Raw genomic sequence first — 23,833 nt, forward strand, 5'->3', positions numbered from 1 at the left:
TTATGGAGATTTAGGTCTGTTCTGCAATGAGCAATCTCGTACTATCTCCTTAGGCACATCTGCACACGTGTCTCTGGCATATAAACCCAAGTAGGACTGTCCCGTGGTGGGCATCCACAGCTTCGCTGTCACTAGATATTGGCAAATAGCCCTCTAAAGTGGGAAAACCAATTTTCACCCCTACTAGTCACGCAGGAAGGGTCTTGCTTTTACACGTCCAAGTCAATATTTGACATTTTAAAACTTTTCAATTTTTCCCAGTCTGAAGAATACGAAATACCTCACTTTGCATTCTTCGGCATATTCCATTAGTGAGGTTAACATTTCCATTTACTTTGACCAGGCAGCTTCCCCTTCTGTGAATTTCCTGTTCATGGCCTTTGTTCATTGTTCTACTAGCTTGCTCTTGCTTTTGTTTTATTGATATGTAGAAGTTACTTAAATAGTTCAGATATTAATCCTTTATGTCCAGAGTCTCCCACTCTCATCTTTTCTTTGGGTTGATAGTATATTTTTATGATACATATCAAGTGTTTTCTTAGTGTGCTTGAATGTAACCATATTTTCCCTTGGAACTTACACTCTTTGTATCTTAGTGAAGATCATAAAGACATTCCCCTATGTTTTCTTCTAAATATTTTCATCATTTGCTTTTCATAAGTAGACTTTAATCCCCCCGAGAATGTATTCTTCATATGGATTGGCATTTTCTAATATTTTTCCTTTGGATATCAATAATCATATCTGAGCCCCATGTATCGAATATCCACCCTTTCTCCACAAATTTTTAGTGCCGCCTTCAATATATATCAAACTCCCATACATGCATGTTTCTGATTCTTGACTCTCCGTTTTGCTATCCTGGTCTATTTGCGCCCATGCTACTATTGTAGTTAAATTTTAAAAAATTAGCATCTGGGCAAGTCTCCCATTTTTTTTCTTCTCTAAATTGTTTTCATTATCTTTGTACTTCCACATGATTCTTAGAATTGGAATTACGCTTAAAGATTAGGTTAGGGGAAATTGGCATTTTTATGATTTTGAGACTTCATATTTATGAACATATTATATCTCTCTATTTAGGTGAGCTTTTAAATAGTTCATAAAAGTCTTGTACATCTTTTATTGAATTTATTACAAGGTATCTTATATTTTGTTAGTAGCATAAATAGTATCTTTTTGAAATTTTGCTTTCTTATTAACTTTTCCTACTGTGTAAGAATACAGTTGTTATTTGTGCATTAGTTTTGTTTCCAATAACCTTAATGAACTCTTTTATTAGTCCTATTATTTTATGTATAGATACTCTTGGATATTCTATCTAAACAGTCAGGTAGTCTCTGAATAATGAGAGTTCTGTTTCTTCCTTTCTAATCTTCGTATTTCATATGTTTTCTTGCCTTATTGCACTAAGCATGACCTCAAGTACAATTATGAATATAAATAATCAGAGCAGGCATTCTTATCTCAGACCTAATGCTAAAGAAAATGCAGTAACATTTTACTATGAAGGATGATATCTACTGTGGATTAAGAGAGTGTACACCTCTATTCCTAGTTTGCTAAGCTTTTTCTTTCCAGCTATGAGTAAGTGTTCATTTTATCAAATGCATTTTTGCATCGACTTAGATAACTGTATGACTTTTCTCCCTTAAATCTTCAGTACTGTGCCTGCTGGTGCTTACTCATGGCAAATACTTCCTTATGTATTACGTATTTTAGGATTACGAGTTTATCGTAAGCAGGGCTGTACTGATAGGATTAGGAATCCTATACAGCCTGGCCTGGTGACCCACGTCTCTCTATCTTTTACCACTACCAGTAACCTCAGGGTTATTGCAGGTTACAAGACCACTTTTCATATTAATTTCTTACCTCAAAGCTCCCACAATCACATAGGATATATACATTCAACTCAATATATACAAGATATATAGATCAATACACACGCACCTCAAACTCTCAGGAGAACAGGTCCATTGTTCCAAAGTGGACATTTTTTCCCTTCAGTGTTGAGATCAAGATATTTAAATTCCCTATGCTGGTATTTTCTTCTCTATTCCATCTGATTAGTACATATATGGAACTAATGGTTCTTCCTTTATCTCAGGGTTGGAGTTCCCATGCTGTGCCTCACATATACTCAAGACTTGACATCTTGTGATTATGAAGGAATTAAAACTCAACAGCCTGAGTTCTAGAGACCAGAAAATCCCATCTCCATCCCTGGGGTAGGCAGAGAATCAGTATGCACTTACTGAGCTGGCCTTCAGTTTCCTCTTTGTTTTTGGTTCTGTGGTTTCCTTTAATTTCTTGTAGATTCAGCTTTACTTTTTTTATACATACATATATTAAGACTTTACTTTTTCAGAGAAGTTTTAGGTTCACCGCATAATTGAAGGGAAAATGCAGAGATTTCCCATATATCCCCTGCCCCCACATATGCATAGCTTCCCCCATTATCAACATGCCCCACTAGATGGTACATTTGCTACAACTGATGAAGCTACATTGACACATCATAATCAGCCAAAGTCCACAGTTTATATTAGGGCTCACTCTTGGTATTGTACATTCTATGGGTTTGGATAAACGTATAATGACATACATCCATAATTATGGTATCATACAGAGTATTTTCACTGCTTTGAAAATCCTCTGTGCTCTGCCTACTTATCCCTCTCATTGATCCTTTTACTGTCCCCATAGTTTGACTTTTCCAGAATGTCATACAGTTGGAATAATACAGTGTGTAGCCTTTTCAGATTGGCTTCTTTCACTCCATAATATGCATTTAAGATTCCTCCATGTCTTTTCATGGCTTGATAGCTCTTTTCTTTTTAGCACTAAATAATATTCCATTGTCTGGACGTACCACAGTTTCTTTATCTATTCACCTAACGAAGGACATCTTGGTTACTTCCAAGTTTTGGCGGTTACGAATGAAGCCTCTATAAACATCCGGGTGCAGGTTTTCACGTGGACATAAGTTTTCAGATCCTTTGGGTAAATATCAAGGAGCACAAATGCTGGATCATACGGTAAGAGTATGTTTAGTTTTGTAAGAAACTGCCCAACTGTCTTCCAAAGTGGCCATACCATTTTGCATTCCCACCAGCAATGTGTGAGTTCCTGTTGTTCCACATCCTCACCAGCATTTGGTGTTGCCAGTGATCCAGATTTTGGCCATTCTAATAGCTGTGTAGTAGTATCACATTGTTGTTTTAGTTTCCCGATGACATATGATGTGGAGCATCTTCTCAAATGCTTATTTGCCATTTATATATCTTGTTTGGTGAAGTGTCTGTTAAGGTCTTTGGCCCATTTTTTAATCGAGTTGTTTTCTCATTGTTGAGCTTTAAGAGTTTTTTGTATATTTTGGATAACAGTCTTTTATTAGATGTGTCTTCTGAATTTATTTTCTCCCAGGCTGTGGCTGGTCTTCTCATTCTCTCGACATTGTTTTCTGCAGAGCAGAAGTTTTTAGTTTTAATGAAGTCCAGTTTATCAATTATTTCTTTCATGGATCGTGCCTGTGTGTGATGTTCTACTTAAAAAGTCACTGCCATGCCCAAGGGCATCCAGGTTTTCTCCTATGTTATCTTTTAGCAGTTTTATAGGTTTGTGTTTTATACTTAGGCCTGTGATCTATTTTGAGTTATTTTTTATGAAGGGTGTATACATATATATAAGGTCTGTATCTAGATTCTTTTTTTTGCATATGGATGTCCAGTTGTTCCAGCATTATTTGTTGAAAAGACAGCCTTTACGCCATTGTATTGTCTTTGCTCCTTCGTCAAAGATCAGTTGACTATATTTATGGAGGTCTATTTCTGGGCTCTCTATTCTGTTCCATTAATTTATTTGCCCATTCTTTCACCAATACCACATTGTCTTGATTACTGCAGCTTTTTACTAAGTCTTGAAGTCAGGCAGCATTAGTCTTCCAACTTTGTTCTTCTCCTTCAGTATTGTATTGGCTGTTCTAGATATTTTCCCTCTCTATATAAACTTCAGCATCAGTTTTCCGATAGCCACAAAATAACTTGCTGGGATTTTGATTGGGATTGCATTGATTCTATAGATCAAGTTGGGAGGTACTGACATCTTGACAATATTGTCTTCCTATCCATGAACATGGACTATCTCTTCATTCAGCTTGACTTTTAAAAAGATTTCTGTCCTATTTCATCTGGCATTTCTAGGTGTTTTTTTAATTGAATTGACTCTTTTAAAATAACTGTAAATCACATGCACTTGTAAGAAATAATGAAAAGAGATCCCATGTATCCTGTTTCTCTCAATGGGAGCATCTTGTAAAACTATAGTACAAAAACACAACCAGGATACTAACATTAATACAGTCAAAATACAGAAAATTTCTATCACCCTAGGATCCCTTCAAGTTGCCTTTTATAGCTGTACCTTGTTTCTTCCCACTCTCACCTCCTCCTTAATATCTGTCAATTATTAATCTGTTTTCCATTTCTATAATTTTTGTCATTTCAAGAACATCATATAAATGGAATCATATAGCATGTAACCTTTGGACAATGGGGTTTTTTTGTTTGTTTGTATTTTGTTTTTGCTTTTTACCTCAGCATAATTCTCTGGAGATTCAACAAGGTCCTTGTATATATCTGTGGTTAATTTTTTTTAACTGCTGTGTAGTATTCATTCCACAGCATGGATGTACTATAGTTTTTTTAACTATTCACCCACTGAAGGCATCTGGGCTGTTTCCATCTTTTGTATATTATGAGTAAAGCTGCTATAAACATTCATGCACAGTTTTTCATGTGAACTCAAGCCTTCATTTCTCTGGGATAAATGCCCAGGAGTACAACTGCTGCATTGTACGGTAGTTGTATGTTTATTTTTTTTAAGAAACTGCTTAACTGTTTTCCAGAGTGGCTATACTATTTTACATTCCCACCACCAACGTAGAAGTGATTGTTTCTCTGCATCCTTGCCAGCATTTTGTGTTGTCACTATTTTTTTTTTTAAGCTATTTTGATAGGTATGTAATGATATCCCATTGTGGGTTTAATTTGCATTTTCCTAATAGCTAGTGATATTAAGCATATTTTCATGCACTTATTTTCTATGTATCCTCTTTGGTGAAATATCTGTTCATATCTTTTGTTCATTTCTAACTGGGTGGTTTGTTTTTTAATTGTTGATTTTTAAGAGTTCTTAATATGGATACCAGGCCTTTGCAGATACATGGTTTGCAAATAGTTTCTCCCATTGATCAATGCGCTTATCCTTCTTCCAATATCACAGTATCGATTACTGCAGCTATATAATAAGTCTTGAGATCACGTAGACTGATTCCTCCTACTTTACTGTTTTGGTTTTCTTTGTCCCAAATAGTTTTAGCTATTTTAGGAATTGTGCCTTTCCATATAAATCTTAGAATAATTTTGTTTATATCTACAAAAAAAGTTGCTGGAATTTTGAGTGAAAACAGGTTAAACCTCTAAGTCAATTTGGGAGAACTTATGTCTTTACTACTCTAAGTCTTCCAATGCATAAACACAGCCTCTCCACTTACTTAGATCTTTGATCTCTTTCATCAGCACGTTGCTGTGTTCATGTATATGTTCCGTTAGATTTACACCTAAACATTTAATCTTTTTGAGTGATTGTAAATGATTTTGTAAATGATTTTTAATTTTACTCTACGCATTCATTGCTATTAAAGAAATAAAATAGATTTTTGAATGTTTATTTTGCATCCTGTGACCTTGTCAAACTCATTTTTAGTTCTGGGAGTTATTTTGTAGATTCCTTGAGATTTTCTACATAGACAAAAATGTCATCTGCAAATAAGGTCAGTTTCATTTCTTCTTTTTGATCTGTACATATTTTATTTTATTTTCTTGTCTTATTGCACTACGTGGAATAAGAGTTTCCCCCTTTCCTGATCTTAGGGGGAAAGTTTTCAGTCTTTCAACTTTAAGTACAACACAAAATGTTAACTGTAAGTTTTTAGATATTCTTTATCAAATTGAGGACATTCCCCTCTATTCCTATTTTTCTGATCATTCCTTATCATGAATTGGTGCTGACTTTGTCAAATGCTTTCTCTGCATCAATTGATAGGATCCTATGATTTTTTTCTTCTTTAGTTTATTAACTGGCTGAATTACATTGATTGATTTTCAAATATTGAACCAGCCTTACATCCCTGAAATCAACCGTACTTGGTCATGGTGTATAATTCTTCTCATACATTTTTTAATACTATTTCATAGTATTTTGTTGACAATTTTTATATCTACTACACTCATGTGGGATATTGTCTGTAGTTTTGGGTTTTTTTATATAGTCTTTGTCTGTTTTTTGGTATCAGAGTAACACTAGATTCATAAAATGAATAGGGAAGTGTTCCTTCCTCTTTTATTTTCTGGAAGAGATTGTGTGGAATTGGTGTAAATCCTTTATTAAAAGCTTGGTAGAATTTGCCAGTGATACAGTCTGGGCCTGGAGATTGTTTAGGAGTAAAAAGACTTTTTTTATTATAAATTCAATTTCCATCATAGTTATGGAACTACTTACCTACTTCATACTAAGGATATCGTTGGACTTCATAGACCGAAGAAAGGTAGGTCCCAAGACAGCTGTGAGGCCTTCCTGGAAGTAACTCAATTTGCTCTACAGAACTTACAAAAGGCTCCAGAAGTGGCACATCAGACACTTGTGAAAGTGGCATCAACTGGTTGTAAGTCTGTTTAAGAAGCAGTAAGACTCCAAGATTTGGAGTCTCCTTCTTTACTTTGGCAAAATACTGTGTTATTGTCTAAAGAGAGTAAAACAGAAAGTCGCTGGACTGACAAATAACTGGGTACAATTAAGGGCATAGGTACCATATTAAAAACAGGGATTAAATAAAAATGCATGTATTTAATGCTGAGACCCCAGCTTTCTGTCCTAGAATATTGAAATCAGAAGGTCCCTGTCTGAGAAATCAGAGCAGCTCAAAATGAAATATCTACAGACACCATCAGGCACAGAGACCGATCAGCCACATCTCCCTACAATTAAGTGCAGACTCTTTTCCTTCAATATGAAAAAACAAATAAGGATCACCAGAAATCTTAGAAAAGGCTTTAATGTGAAATGCAGTGACAAAGACAAACAAACAAACAAAAACCAGAAAACAGTAATTTGGAAGGAACTGAGACTATACAAGAGGAAGAAAACTCCCCCTAAAAAAGTCTATTCATATCCTCAGAGACAAACAAACAAAAGATACCGTACCTGGGAATCAGGGACAGAATGCGATTTAAAAATACATTTAAGGAACAAAAAAAATCTCAGAAAAAAATAAAGAGAGAGGGAAAGAAAGACATATAAAATACCTAGTAAGAGAGTTGGAAAATAAGTTTAAGTAAATCTCTTAGAAAGTAGGGCAAATGGACAAAGAGAGGAAAATAGGAAGTCCAATATCTGAATAATAGGAGTTTCAGCAAAAGAGAATAGAGAAAAACGAAGAGAAGAAATCATCAAAGAAATAATTCAAGACCAAAAGGAATAAGTATTCATACTGAAAGGGTCTGCTCTGTGTCCAACAAATGGATGAAAACAGACCCAAACCGAGACAGAGCATTATGAGATTTTAGAACACTGGGAGCACCATGCTTCCAGAGAGGAGAAAAAAAGATTAGGAAGTCAGAATGCCTTCAGGTTTCTTAATACACCGCTTTTTATTAGAAGATGGTAGAGCAATGCCTTCAAGTTTTGAGGGAAAATAATTTCTATATAATTTCATACCTGGAAAGTCATCATTTAACTTTGAGGGTAAAATAAAGACATTCTCAGATATCCAGGAATGTATTCCATAAAAATGAGAAGGTAATTAAGAAACAGGAAGAGAGGTGATGAGGACGCAGATCTAACACAGGAGAGAGAGAAACGACAGACAGGAGGACAGAAAGATGAGATTCCAAGAGGCCCCTGAGTTCCCAGCTGGAGAGCAAGCGATTCAGCAGAAGGCCAGTAAGAATTCTCCAGAAGAGAAGTCTAAAAGAATATGAAGGAGAATGAAAATTAGAAAAGTGAGTGAAAATTAGAGTAATTTCTCTGAATTAGTGATAAACATGTAGGAAACTAAGAAAACAAGCCAGCAGAAGACAAGGCAACTGTTGACTTGAGAGAAAAGAAAAAAATACTCAGGAAAGGAAAAATAATTACAGTATATCACATGACTCAGCTATAGTGAATAGTATAAAGACATAGTCACAACAATTTAAACACTGAGTATCGGTCTAGAAAAAGTTACATGTAACCCTGGAATGAGGAACTGGAAGTGAGAGAGAGAGAGAGAATAGGTGTGTGTATGCACACGCATGCGCACATGCACACAGGGACCAAGAGGTGTGAAATATTGCTAAATCCTCATCTTCCAAAGTATGAATCTAATAGATAAGGCCTAGAACTGAGCAGTCAGGAAGTTGCAATACAGCATGTCATTTAGAAATTTAGAATAAACCTAAAGAGAATCAGAGCAAAGAGTTAATAGCAGCTGCCCCCGGGGAACGAGAAAATGGGAAGAAGGAGATAAAGAAACTGTTGTTTTCACCCCACGCTTCACTGAGCTATTTGGCTCTTTAAACTATATACATGTACCTGTACGGAAAACATAAATAAATAAAATAAAATCTTTTAAAAAATCTCACTGCAAAAAGTCCGTATTCCCCAACATAGTTTTCAATACTGTTCACAAAATTATCTCTCGTTACCTATCCCACAGACCCATACTATACTCAAGCAGGCTTTTCTTGAATCAACCCTGGAATTTATTAATTCATTTATCTATTTATTTATGGAACAAAATTTACTAAATTTCCACTAAATGTCAGTAATAACGGTGGACACAAGATAAAGAGATAAAAGACACCATCTACACCACTTAAAGTTTTGTTTGAATTGTGGAAATAGAAACACAAAAAAACACATTGAAATAGAACTCTGATAAAAGTATTCACAAGATTCTAAGGAAACACAGAAGCATTGCACCTGACCTTGTAAAGGAGAGGAACTGCCAACAAAAGCTTAAAGGAAGAAATGGGGATTCGAAGGAGTTTCAAGTTCAACTATGTATCAACCAGAAAAAGGAGAAAAGGATGCTTTGAGAAGAAGGAAGAGCATTGACAAAATATGTGAGGTGACAGGGAACACACATTCACTTATCTACTCTGTCAATTCTCATTGTTTGGATCCTAATCACACGCGAGATACTGTTAGATCTTGGAGTGGTGAAGACATTGTCCCTTTCCTAAAAGCAGTGCTATTTTGCCAACAATAGGAAACACAAAAGGGGAATATCATAGTTAGACAGAGGTGTCAAGATAGCTTCCTAAACGAGATGACCTTGAAGAATAAGAATTAGCCTGATATCACACTAATAAAAGACACAAAAGCATATATAGGATGTAGACGATTAAAACAATAGACACACAAAAAAGCCAGGTTTAAAGGGAAGGAAAGAATGCAAGGTAACAAATATGCCACAGCAGCATTTTAAAACTTCCTTAGAAGTCAACAGATCAGGAAAAAAAAACTCAAGTGGCAAGGATCTTGAAAATCACTCTCAAATACACAGGAAAAGAAAAAAAGAGATGCAAGTGATTAAAAAGGACATAGTAAAAGTGGCAGACAAACAGAAATAACTGGTGTTCATGGAGAAGAGACCAGAACAAAGGGGCAAGAACCAATGGTGAATGATATAATAGAAGAAAAGTTTTCCCACAATAAAAAGAGATCTAAATCTATACAACAAAAGTGGCCACCACATGCCAGGGAAAAATAAATAAAAAGAGACTGACAGCTAGACACCACCTTGTAAAACTCTTGACTTAAGGGAAAAATAAAGACTTCTATAGGTAGCCAGAACAAATAGGATATCTACAAAAGAAGGACAAAAATCAAGCTGGCCCGAGAGGTCTATGAGCAACACTGTATACCAAACTCTATGGAAAAAACTTCTGAGTCCTGAGAGGGTACAGCTGTGACTCAGGAATTTTATACCCAAATAAGCCATTCACTATTTAAGTGTGAAGGCAAGAGAAAGACATTTTCAGATATGTAAGGACTCATAAAGTATAAGAGTCACAACTTTTTCCTGAAATTAAAAAATGCTATCAAGCCTTGCTGCGTGAAGTGTGGTCCACTGACAAGCAGCATTGACATCACCTGGGAATCTGTTAGAAATGAAAGCACCTGGGCCCCACTCCAGACTCACTGAATCAAAGTTTATATTTTAACAAGATCCCTAGGTGATTCATACGCACATTAAAATTCCAGAAGCACAGCTCAAAGCATGTCTCTGCCAACAAAGCGATGATTCAAAATGAAGAACTGACAAGACTGACAATGAGCACGAAGTAATGAATGCACACGTGCACAATTAAGTTTCAACAATGGCTTGAAATAGGAGTATGAAAGAAAAGATATAAAGGGGAAAAACCATGCCGATAAACTGAGTATAAAATCCCAAACTATAATAACAAAACCCAAGAAGTGGGAGAGAAAAAGAAAAGCATAAAATATTTATCAGCTTACATAGAGAGAAATCAAAAGAAACTATTTTATTATTGGCATTGTCTAAGAAATAGCAAAAGCTCAAATAGTGGTGGTTTATTAGAGTTAGATTGAGTCATAAAGCAATTATGAAAATAGGGTTTTCAAACACCTTAAATTCAATTACCAGTAAAATAAAAACAGGATATACATATATATAATTTCCAAATTGCCAGAAGTAAAATTTCAGAAAAGAAAACATGAAAGAAAGATTTTAAATAGAGATGGTAACGTGAGCACATATTCTGAACTCCTTCCACTTACAAATGCACAGTGAAATCACCAAAAAAGAACATTAATAAGTTAACATCTCTACATCGTGTCTGGAAATTCACAGAGGCTAGACATAAGCCAGAAACTTCAATATATGGTGCAAGCAAGACTGAATTAAAGGAGAGTATGCAAATATACTATTCACTGTACACAAAAAAGAAGGTTGCCTGTGAATGAAGTGGATGAGATCCACAAGAGAATGCATCAATACCACTAAATTAATGTGACAGGTGATGCAGCCAGAATTCCTGGCCATCAGTGGCAAAGGGATAGCTAGAATAAGACAAACACGTGGAGGCACAAAAGATCCCACTGGATGGGGGCGTCCCTGTGCAACATTCAATGCCTAGGTGGACTGGGGTATTCTGGAGGGTAAAGTGAAGCATGGGGACTTCAGAGACGATCTCCAAATAAAGGAAAGCCACAAAAATCATAGGAAAAGAAACATTTGCAGAAAGGCATTGTTCCTTCCCACACATGCCTTCGACTGCAGCTTCCTGTTCACTCTCCATACTGACACAAAGCTGCGATGGATCTAAAGCAGTGACTCTCACCCAGATGGAAGGAGGGCACTTCTCCCACGGAGTGCAGGAGCTCCCTTCAATTAATAAGGAGTAGGAGGACTTGCAGATAAACACACATACATATGTACACATGTATACATATATGCAGATTTTCTAAATTTGCTCTTATTTCTTAAATGCAAGATTAGACCATTGATTGTTTTCAGCCAGTTCTTTTCTAATAGATGCATGTGGGGCTATAAACTTCCCTATAAAGATGGATATGGTACTTCCTCCAAGTTTTGATATACTGTATTTTCATGAGCCCTCTTTATTCCTGATAATACTTCTTTCCTTAGTTTCTACCTTGTCTGATATTAGTACAGCTTCAACAATTTTCTTTTAATTAGTGTCACGTATTATGGTTTTTTTCAATGCTTTTATTCTCAACCTTTCAGTGTCCTTATATTTAAGGGTTGTCTCTAGTAAGCAGCACCTAATTTTTGTTTTACAGGCCAACAACATTTATCTTTTAACTGGAATACTTAGCCCATTTACATTTAATGTAAAAGCTGATATACTGGGGGGTTCAAATCTACCATCTTAACAGTTGTTTTCTATTTGTCACACTCGCTCTATGTTCTTTTTTCTTTGCTTTCTTGAGTTCTTTGGAACCAATCAAATATTTTATCAATATTCTATTTTTCTCTATGATAGTTGGTTAATTATATAATTCTTTCATTATGCTTTTAATGGTAAGCCTAGAAGTTATAACATGCATCCTTGACTTTGAAGCATTGAATACAAATTTGTTATTTTTACAATCTTTTGGGCAATCCAAAGACATTAGAACACTTTAACTCCATTTACTCTCTTCTCAAATTTTATGTCATGGTTTCCCTGTTTTTTAAAATTCTACATATATTTAAACCCCACAAAAAATTACTATTGTTATTTTTGTGGTTTTTTTAATGCTTTTTTTTTGGTGAGGAAGATTGGCCCTGAGCTAACATCTGTTGCCAATCTTCCTCTTTTTTTTTTTTTTTCTCACCAAAGCCCAAGTACATAGTTGTATATCCTAGCTCTAGATCATTCTAGTTCTATGTGGGATGCTGCCACAGCATGGCCTGACAAGCAGTGTGTAGGTCCATGCCTAGGATCCAAGCCGGCAGAGCACGTAAACTTAACCACTTGGTGACAGGGCCAGCTCCCAAAACATTACTATTATTGCTTTAAACAGTTAATATGCATTTATATTTATGTTCTCAATTGCTCTTCATTTCTTCCTGCATTTCCATCCTCTACATGGGATCATTTTCCTTCTACCTAAAGAACTCCCTTTGGCACTTCTTTTAGCACAAGCCAGAAGGTAAAGAATTCTCTCAATTTTTGTTTGTCTGAAAATATTTTTATTTCACCCTCACATTTGAAGGATACTTTTGCTAGGAAAAGAATTCTCTTGTAACAGTCATTTTCTTTCAAGATGTTCAACAGTTGATCTCATTATCTTCTAATGAGAAGTTAGCAGTCAACCTTAATTTTGCTCCTTTGAAGGGAATGTGTCTTATTTCCCTGGCTCCTTTTAAGATTTTTCTTCCATGTGTTTATGCATATTTATTCTGTTTAGGGTTTGCAGAGTTTCTTGAATTTGTGGCTTAATATCTTTATATCAACAACTTTGGAAAACTTTTGGTTACTATCTCTTCAAATAGTGCTTCTACCCTATTCTCTCTCTCTTTTCCTTTTAGGACTCCAATTACACGTTTTGGACCTCTTCACCTTGTTCCATACATTCCTTATTCTATTTTCCATATTTTCCCCCCTCCATAATTTTAGCCTGGATATTTCTACAAACATACACTCTCTTCCACTATTTCTAATCAGCTATTAAGGCCATCTATTTAGTGTATAATTTTAGACAGCAAATATTTCTCTTCTCAAGTTTCCATTTCATTCTATTTTATGGATTCCAGTTCTCTGGTGAAATCCTGTATTTTGTCTATTTTTGTGAACATATTTATTATGGGGATTTTGTTTTGTTGTGTGTTTCGTAACACACAGGTCTAATAACTATAGTACCCATTTCTATCATCTGCTTTTTTCTCTTGGCCCCGTCTCACAATAAGACTGGTAATGTTTTATTGAATTATGTGCATGATCCATCAAAGCTTGCATAACCTCTAGTGGATGTCAACTTCCTCCAGGGTCTTTTTTTAAACACCATCTTTTTAAAAAAAACTTCCTGGAGGCAGTTGGAATGCCAACAGATTTTATTGTCGAATTAGGGTTGAGCTAACTCAAGACTCGGTTTCAGTCTTAGGAATACCTGGTCCATTGAAAGCTGATTCTCCCTCTCTCCTAGGGGACAGTCCTTCAGGGATGCTAACTGGTCACCGAGGTGTTTACCAGGGCTTTGAGCCCCCGATTTTGTGTCCCAGGACAATGAGACTGCCCATCAATCTGCTTCGCTTCTCAGCCTGTCAGCAGCTGCTTTCTGTTTGACTCCTCTGCCTCTTACTGCTTAAGAATTGGTGAAAGCCCAGATGAAAAACAGGGCTCTGATAAAGTCCCTTTTCTGCTCTCGTTCCCAATTTCCCATCGTTGGACTGTCAATATCTGTCATAGTTTTTAATTGGCCCAAAGTGAACTGAGACAAATAAGGGCAAACAGTGGATTTGTATAAAGCTAAATGAATTCAATTTAAAGGTAGGGCTTTTAATCTACGATCATGTCCTACTTTTTGATATTAAAATGAAAAGAATCTGAGGGTAATTCTTTTATTGAAAAGTCTGTGATGGTAGACCATTGTTGAGTTTTGTTTTTATTTTTGTCCTCATTTGACCAAATAAAAAATTGACAACCTGTGTCAGTTCCAAATACAGTTTCTTTTGAAGTTTACTAGTACTTGAAACTCAGAAGTCTGAGAACCAGATTCTGTACCTTGGCCTACAATCTCCCTTCTTCTTCAGCATCAGCCCATTCTGCCTTTTCCCTTTGTCCACTGTTCTCCAGGTGTCGAAGCGCCTTTTCATTTCCTACTCCAGCACCTCTACGTATGCTGCTCCCACTACCTGAGTTTTATGTGCCATAGCCCTCCCCTTTCACATAACTGACGTCCTCTCAGCAGTCAGGTCTCAGCACAGAGGACTTCCCCAGATAAGGGATCTCTCTCCCCTTGACACAATTTTTAATGATGTATAATTTGATCACATGCTTGTTTATTGTTTGTCCTCCTAGACCATAAGAACCATGAGGGCAGGCTCTGTGTCAATTTAATTCACAATTGTTAAACTCCTTACACACATGGAGGTATAACAAAGGTCTGGAGCTGGAGATGTAGATAGTGGAAGGATTTCTGAAGATTTCCTTAAGAAATCTAAGCTATGATCCCAACTCTTATTCTGCCCCACCAAGAAAGAGAAGGGATGAGGGCTCCAATGTGCTAACACCAAGTGAAGAGGAAGAAATCTTGGGGACACCACTTGAAGAGTTCAACGTGTGTCTCCTGAAGTTGGCTGGTGTCCAGTTCACACCTGAGAAATCTCAGGGCTGAGCGACAGCTGCAGTGACCTGTGTAGGCAGAGCAGGTGTGGCTGTATTAACTCCCCGAACGCCTCGTCAAGAGTTTGTTTAGCAAAGGTCACACGCAGGTTTCCGGTGAACCAGATGGGGGCCACATGCAAGAGAGCCAGAATGGGGTTGTCTTAGGAACCCACCAAGACGGCCACCGAGGAGTGAGGAGGCGTGACGGGGAGAAGCTGGGAGTATGCCTTGCTGTCCAAGAGCTGAGGAAAGCACAGCATTACCAAGACAAAGGATGGTGACTAGCATGGCTCAAGGGAAATGCAGGCAAGAGATCCCAAGGGATTGGAGAGAGAAGGGGAGCTAGTGTCTCAGAAACATCCATCGAAGCGCTCACAACAGAAGGAGCCAGCTCTGAACACCCAATCCAGAGAGCATCAGTCCCTGCTCACTACAGGCAAGGCAGAACTCTCCTCCGACTGTGCCTCCCCTCGGCCCCAAATCTCCCATCCGCAGTGGGTGCAGGAAAGATAAAAGTAGCTAATCAGCTGCCTTTCCTTACCCGAGGCCTTTTCACGAGCAGCTGACCCCAGTATGGAAAGAGGAGATGTAAATTCACTCACACACTGAGGAAGGTCACTTGGCAAAATTATATTCCAGGTAAAAATCACAGAAATCTTAAAAAGTAACAAAATAACCAATAAGTACGTAAGCATTTGGGTTGTATGACAATAGGATAAAAGTGGTCATTCATGTCCTTGATATATCCCCTCTAATTCGTTTTAACAAATACAAGTACATACTACTTAAAAAAAGACAAACACAAACCCACGCTTTTCCCACCCAAACCCTGCCATTAATTGCAAATCATTTAGACTCTTCAGATGTAGAGGCTACGGAGAAGTGCCAATGTCGCAGCTTCCCCACTCCAGCTTCCACCTGGAGACTCCCTCAACTGACTCACCAGCAGTGGGAAAGAACTTATCCCTCATGTAAGAAGCCCCTCCTGCACCCTTGCCCACCAGAGTGAGGCCCTCCTACTGCAGGCCTCACCCAGTGCAACACAACATTGTACCATCCTTCCACGCTGCCCAACCCAAACAGAGAACAGGGCCTTCATTCCCTGCCGGGGTGACAGCTGGGGGTGAGAACCACATTATCTTTGCAACATCAGTCCCTGGATGCGGTCCTGCACCCATTTACTCAGCGTTCAGTGCTCTGATCAGATCTCACCCTGGGGTAACGATACCAACAGTGTCTCCAGCCGCCTTCCCAGGCCCTCCTGGCCTGGACCAAGGGCCCGCCTTCTCAAAGGCCACGTTTACACTCTCTCAGCTGCCCTGCTCTGCCTTGCTCTGCTCTGTCCTAAGGAACTCGAGGACATGCTTGGTCACTGTTTAATGTGTCATAAAACAGAAACCTCTATGAAATCCAAACTTGGGCCAAAAAACGTTCCCTCTGTGTTTCTGTTCTATGTCTTGACGCCATTCCAGAAAGTCAATTCACTCTTTCAGCTGACAACACCCCAAATCTGAAAATGGCTGTCATAATCCTGGAGTCTTCTTTTGTCCAGGACCAGCATATCGCGTTCCATCAACCTGGGGCTCTGTCCTACCTGAGAGCAGAAGTGAAATCCTTGGCTAGCATTTAAACTGCCCTGTGAAGAATTACCTCAGACTGTCTCAAAATTGTCGTGATGAATGTGGGCTTATTTCAAGCTTGTGTTATTTTTTAAGAAGCTGATCTTGCATTTTAACAAATGGTATTTAATATAAACATATCTCAGGTATGAAAACAGAACTTGAATTACCTTTTTTTGTGTGTGTGAGGAAGATTGGCCCTGAGCTAACAACTATTGCCAATCTTCCTCTTTTTGCTTGGGGAAGATTGTTCCTAAGCTAGCATCTGTGCCAGTCTTCCTCTATTTTGTATGCAGGACACCACCACAGCATGGCCTGACAAAGGGTGTGTAGGTCTGCACCCAAGATCTGAATCTGTGAATCCCGGGATGCCAAAGTGGCGCACGCAAACTTAACCACTAAGCCACCAGGCGGGCCCTTGCATTACCTTCTCAATCAATGGGTTGCTCAGAGAAAGTGAACAAGAAAGGAATGAAAATTACAACAACTCAAGGGCAGAACCCAGAAGACTTGCCCTCTTACCCCAAGTCTTGAGAACTTTGGGCCAGTGACCTAACATGCCAGGCCTTCCCTCACTCTGAGCCCAGGCCCCAGCTTCTATGAGCCGGGAGCCTCACCTGGATGGAGCGTGGCCCACGCTCATGAAAATGGGACCGTTTCTATTTAAATATGAGAACCTCAGGTTGACTAATATTTAGACACAGCAGATGTTACACCCCCATCACAGTACGTTCCAAGGCCAGGAGGCAAGCTGGGTCCCCTCCCCGCCCACCCAAAGGCACTGACATCTCACAAGAAAGAGCAGGTGCAGCCGCCACTCACCTCCCAGTCAGACATCTCCGCAGAGAGTATGACGCTCCGCCCCCGCACGTCCGGGAGCAGTCGCTCCAGTCTCCCCAGGCATCCCAATTGCCATCTTTCTCTTCCTCTGAACGAGTGTTTCTGGAGGTCTAGAACGTGAAAAAACACAATAAGTTATAGAAAACGTGGTAGAAATATCCCAAAGCTTCCCCAGTTTTTCCAGTGTCTTACTCTGGGACATAGGTTTATGTGGAAACTGGCGGCGTAGGAGTCGCTTTCCGTCTTTCGAAGGTTTTGTACAGATGGCTTCTAAGCTCAATTTTAAACCGGAAATTTTATCATTCTGAAATTTAAATCAATTGTCTAAATATCAACAATGTTTTGACGATGATGATTATGATGTTTTTTAACTTACATAGCAGAGGCCCAGCTTGCACCTAAAAAGTTCTCACCCCTGAAATTCTGACTTCCCTTCTGTCAGACCCATAGGTGCTACCTCCAAGGAAACCTTTTTTGCATGAGGATTTGGGGAGCCTTCTGAGAGAAGCTCCATTCCAAGAAAACGAAGCAAGTAAAGATTTAGGGGTCCAAGAAAATAGGGAAGGGTCAATTATGAATATAGTTTGGTTTAATTTGTCTTCTGAACTTGCCACCACTGACTCACGTCAGGATACTCCAGAGAAAAGAGAAGGGGGTAGATTTAAGTTAAAAATGTATAAATAGCTGTAGATTCAGACTTTTTAAAAATGATGTGTATTACTTAAATAAAGTTACAAAACTTTATTAAGGAGCCTAAAGTAGACTTGAATCAATGAAGAAACATATCATAGTCCTAATTGAGTAGACTCAACACTGTAAAATGCTATTCTCTCCAAATTAATCTATAAATTTATAGCAACTCCAATCAAAATCCCAAAGGGAACCTTTTTGGAACCTAAGGAAATGAGTCTAAAGTTCATCTGGTGGAGTAAATGTCTACACAAGCCAAGGAAAAAAATCTGTCAAAGAAGGGAAATGCGAGGGAAATTGCCTCAATTAAAAGAGTATAGAATTGGCATAGCGATAGCAGTCAGATCTATTAAAGTTTTAAAAAGAAGAGTCCAGAAACGACTCAAGTAGAAGGATGTAGTATAGGACCACAAGTCAATGTGATGAGTGATTAAAAGAAAAAGTCACAGATAACTTCTTCACAAAATACACCAAAATGAATTCCAGATATAGTAGAAATTTATATTAAAATACTAAAACCATAAAATACCAGAAAAATTATAGATTAATAGTCATATCGACTTGATACAGGAAAGACTGTCCTGGATATGTGAACAAAGATAGAAACTATAAAGGAAAAGACTGATAGATTTGGTTACGTTAAAATAAAAACACACTTGGCATTTGTGTCTCTTTGCCTATAGATAAAGATGTAGGTATATGAATATATACACAAAAATGTACATAGGAGCTGGGTGAAAACACACCGAGCTGCCTCTAAGAATGGAGGACGTGGGAGCAGGAGTGAGCGTTGTCGGGGAAAGACACAATGGGATGCCAATGGAATGCCCATCCCCATGAAAGATCTGAAGCAAATATGACAAAAAGTCAAGCTCAATGAAGCCAGTTGGTGCTGTGAATGGATGTTAGTTTTATCTGAACTTTTATGGCTTTTGAAACTTCTTTTTTAAAAAATATCTTTGGGGTGGAAGGCAATCCTTAGGGAACAGTATCAGCCTCCACCGTTTTTACTGCAGGTGAACAACGCGGCTGTGGATGGAGAGGCCGGCGCGGTTCATTAAAATGTTAGCGGGGCCGCCCTCTGGGTGGGGATACCACACAATTTTAACTTCTCTTGTTTTTGTTTCTCTGCATTTTGTAAAGTTTGTTTTTCAAGCCAAAACTTTCATGATTTCATTAAAAATAAGCAAGCAAGCAAACAAACAAAAACCACCTCCCGTGGACGCACAGAAAAGTCAAGTCAGACAGAACTTAATAGGTAGGTTCTAAGTGGGGAATGGCAGGGTTTATGAAGGAAACCCTGACATACTAATAAACGGCACCATGTGACTGAACTAGATATTGCACAGGTTTCCTTAAGCCCTTAGGCCAAGTTACCTCATGCAACCAAAAGAAATTAAATTAAGAGAGAGATCTGTAGAAAGGACCTTCAAAAGTGAAATGAAGAAATAATGACTGGAAGCAAGGAGGGGTTTTTCCAATAATTTTCACCCAGGTCTCACTGGCCAGTGGGTTTCATGGCTTCCTGCCAAGCTCCCTATTTATAGCCCAGTAAGCAACCCTCCTGGAGGCAATATTTCAGGAACAGTCAAGAGAAAGGAAAGGATAAATATCTGGCAACTGATCAAATCTGTCATCAAGAATAATGGCTAATTAAACCCATACTATTTACTGTTCTAATTAGACCACTGTTCAGTTCAATTTTCTACAGTAAACGTCACCAGATATAACTGTGTCCTGTCCATACCATAATATAAAATAAAGTTTTAATTCATAAAAAATACAATAAGCAGTTTAATACATTCATCTGGACTTCTAGGTTGGTAAGTCCAAATCATTTAGGTAAACGTTTAAAATATACACAGCTGAAATTGATTTTTCATTTTGTCACTTGATATACTGATAGGCTGAATGTGAAAAGTTGAAAAACATCATCATATATATTTTAAAATGAAAGTTGAGAGTTCTTTGCAATATTATTTTAATTTGTTTTTATTCCCACTATCCCATCTGTTCAGTTTATAGTTAGAGTCAGGTTTCTTTCCATAACTTCTCCACCTTTCCTTACAAAAAAACAAAAAAGAATCTTGATTCTAAAATAACTAAAATAGGCATGTTATAAACGCAAGCATTTGCTTTCTCTGGTTGGGATCAGTTAGGATATTTTTCCCCTAAGAAAACAGAGAGAAAAATGACATCTCAAGAGGGCACTCCAGTTTTCTCCTCTTCTTGGCCATGGAGATGGTCGGATTTTGCTTTGAAACCCCAATGCCATCTCCTACAAGCCGGTCCCCGTGTCTTTCTCATGTATTCTTCTTTATTCAAAGAGTAGCAATAGGGGCTGGCCCCGTGGCCGAGTGGTTGAGTTTGTGCGCTCCCAGGGTCTCGCCCGTTCAGATCCTGGGCACGGACATGGCATCGCTCATCAGGCCATGCTGAGGCGGCGTCCCACATGCCAGAACTAGAAGAACCTACAACTAGAATATACAGCTATGTACTGGTGGGCTTTGGGGAGAAGAAGAAAAAAAAGGAAGAAGATTGGCAACGTATGTTAGCTCAGGTGCCAATCTTTAAAAAAATAAAAATTTTTTAAAAAAGAGTAGTAACATCCCAGATTTCTATCCAGTTCTCATCTTTTCCCTCTGCAGCCAGAAGCATGATGACAACACAAACATTCAGAAAAGACCTCCATTGGAGCAGAATAAAGCGCCACCAGGGTCAGTTCTGAACATTTATGTTGTGTGTTCTTCCCTCTACTGCGAAAGAACCCGCTTGCCTGGAAGCGACACCCTTTGAGAGCGGTGGACGGTGAATCTCCATACTCTTCGACAGAAAAACCTTTCTCGGACTATCTGCTGCCTTCAACTGTCCCAGCTCTTTTACAAATGTTGTCTGTCTCTGCACACACTTAAGTTCGCACGTTTTTAATCTTAAAATGTAGTGTCCAGAATATAACACTGTATCTGAGAATAACATAGACCACACATTGCACCTCTGATCCGGGTTTCTTTTGATGAAATCAAAGTTTTCTTCTTCTCCCCCTTCCTTCCTTCCCTCCCTCCCTCTTCCCTTCCCTCCTTCCCTCTTTCCTTCCCTCCTTCCCTCTTTCCTTCCCTCCTTCCCTCCTCCCTCCCCTCCTTCCCTCTTTCCTTCCCTCCTTTTCTTCCTCCTTCCTTCCCTCCTTCCTTCCTGTTTCAGTCACACCATTTATTGGCTCTCATTAGGAAGCAGCATCACATATTGGTTAAAAGCTGTGTGGCTCTGCATAAGTTTCTTAACTTTTCTAAAACTCATCTATAAAACGGAGATGATAATCTTTACCCTAACAGGATTTAAATAAAACAACACATACAAAGCAAATAACAAAGGATCTCAATAAATGTAATAAGAGAATGTCTCAATAAGGGTAAGAGATTGTAGTTCTTCAAAATAATGTCTTTTTCAAAAGAATGACACTAGAGCCAGATCTCTCCCGGTTTTACTCACGCAAGACTTAACCTTAATCATTACAGAATTTCCTCTTGTTGGTTTTGGCCCAGAATCCAGCCCACTGAGACCTGTTTGAACCCTGATCCTGTCACCCCATCTACGAGTCACTTTGCTCAGCTTTGTGGCTTCCATGCTCCGCCCAAGTCCGATAAATGTGCTGGACATAGCTCCCTAATCTTACAGCATTCCATGAATGCATATTTCTGCTCTTTTAAAATAGTAAGCAGACCATAATGCCAAGGAAGCAGCCAACTAATCAGACTTGGGATCTGTGAGCATAGTTTAATGTTACCATAAAAATATGAAATAGTACCATTCACCGTCATCAAGCGTTAGGAGGCAGAAAGAGCTGTGGGGAGGAAAGGAACCAGCCATTTGGAGGAGCTGGATCAGGCACAGTGGGGTCTGTATTCTTGGGTGTGTGGTGGTGGTGAGTCTCCTAGGAGAAGAGGTACTCAGCAGCCCCACTTTGGCTGGTCCCAGCTCTGAACTGCAGTGACAATAAAACATGGCGGACTGAGACCAGCCTGACGTTTGGCCTGATGGTAACCCCGAAGAGGCAACAATCTATAGATTTGTTTCCCCCAAGTCTGGGTCAACCGACGTCATGTCATTCTCTGACTCTGCCTTGGCCCAGACTGGAGGAGAGCAAGGAGGAAGAGGTGAAGAACTGGTCCTGCATAAAGCAGCTACTAGGTAAGCACAGAGTGAGCACTGCCTGCCAGGACTTTTTCTATGTGCTTTCCAACCTTCTCAACAGACCCTGCAGGTGGATATTACCAACCCCATGTTATAGGTCAACAACTATGGCTTCCAGAAGCACGTGCCCAAGGTGTGGAGGAGCCCAGGTAGACCCCTTTCTGTCTGACCCCAGACAAAGCCTACATTTTTCTCCGTGATGCTCCATTGCACTTCACGACCAGAAATCCAGTCAAATGCAGCAGCTGCACTATCATCACTCACAGTCAGCATTTCGCATCTTGGACCAAAGACATCTGCTACTGTGATTCGCCTGACCACAACATTCTTTCGATATCTCAATGAAGTCTTTTACTTTTTTTTCCCCTCTATATTGCAAACAGAGCTACACTTCTGTTTTTCAAAAGTATTTTATTTTTTCTAGGTTATTTCATGAGGAATACATGTTCTTGACCAACATTCACAGACCCAGATGCGACTGTTAATTTTCTCAAACCATCCTATTCCAAGGTCTGGCAGAGCTCAAAGCTTGGTGCCCTGGGAGGACAAACAAGGACTGAACGCTCAAGACAGCAGGTGAGAGAGGCTGGAGGGACGGGGTGAGGCGGAATCAGCCCTCGGTCATTGAGAGCAGCAGACACAAGGGACCCAGGGCAAGGAGACACTGAGGCAGAAGCAATTTCTACCACCAATTCTGCTGGAAGTAGGGACAAAGCCCCACACATCCCTGTCAACTTCTCTCATGTAGTGGGATTGCAAGTGAGTTCTTACTTTTGGCTCATTTCTATTTCCTAATTGCAATGGAATTACAGTACTTTTCTGCATTCTTCTTTTTGCTTATCTATATTTCCCAATTTTGTACTATGAACATGTATAGTTTATGCAATAAAACACCCAATAAAAGTTCTTTTTTTAAAAGGGGAGAAAAACACTGAGGGAAAACCTATGAAAACACATGCAGAGAAGCAAAATGCACTTTGTGCTGCTTGGTTAGAAATATCAGGCTTAAAGATCTCTTAGGAAATCATATTTTCCTAAGTCAAGTTCTAGCTGGGGAATATTTTGGATGAAAAATTCAAAAAAGATATTGTTTACTCATTATATAATAGAACTGGCAAAAGCCAAGAATATTGTAGGAATAAGTGTGTTCACAATTTCATAAAGACTCAAGGTCTTCCTGCCTTTCTTGGATCCCCAAACATAAATCAAATCATAAAATATTTTCCTGACGAGTTCTTAAATCTATGACTTATAATGAATAGTACAGTTCTACTAGTCTTGCAAAAACGTTAGTAATTAAATACAGATTTCACATATAAGGTCACTTATTGGAAATGCTATATTAACAGCTCCACATTAAAAACAACCCAAAATAAAAGAAGTTCCACTGGGATAGTACTTCCCAGACATCAAATAAACGTTCGCTCCAATGTTACCTCAAAGGTTATTTAAGGAGATCACAAATGACCCAGATTTTGTTAACAGTAAACACATTCTTTCAGGTTAATAACTAACTTAAGGTCTTTAACAACAAAAGTTTTAAAAAATATGGATTGGGAAAATGACATAAAAATGTCACTTGAGCTGTCA

General features: G+C 38.6%; 1 protein-coding gene across 5 annotated transcripts in view; it reads right to left on the reverse strand.

The window, feature by feature from the left end:
• The window catches only part of ADAMTSL3 (ADAMTS like 3), a 327,141-nt gene that overhangs the window by 218,208 nt on the left and 85,100 nt on the right, over nt 1-23,833 (reverse strand). For all 5 annotated transcript variants that reach the window (XR_011525377.1, XM_070569997.1, XM_070569993.1 and 2 more), the window contains exon 4: nt 17,348-17,475. Coding sequence is in view for 4 of the 5 variants with exons in the window: in XM_070569997.1 (XP_070426098.1) it covers nt 17,348-17,475 (128 nt within the window). In the remaining variant the exon portion in view is untranslated. The remainder of the gene's footprint in view (nt 1-17,347; nt 17,476-23,833) is intronic.

Source organism: Equus przewalskii, chromosome 1, assembly GCF_037783145.1.
Source record: "Equus przewalskii isolate Varuska chromosome 1, EquPr2, whole genome shotgun sequence".
Taxonomy (NCBI): Eukaryota; Metazoa; Chordata; class Mammalia; order Perissodactyla; family Equidae; genus Equus; species Equus przewalskii.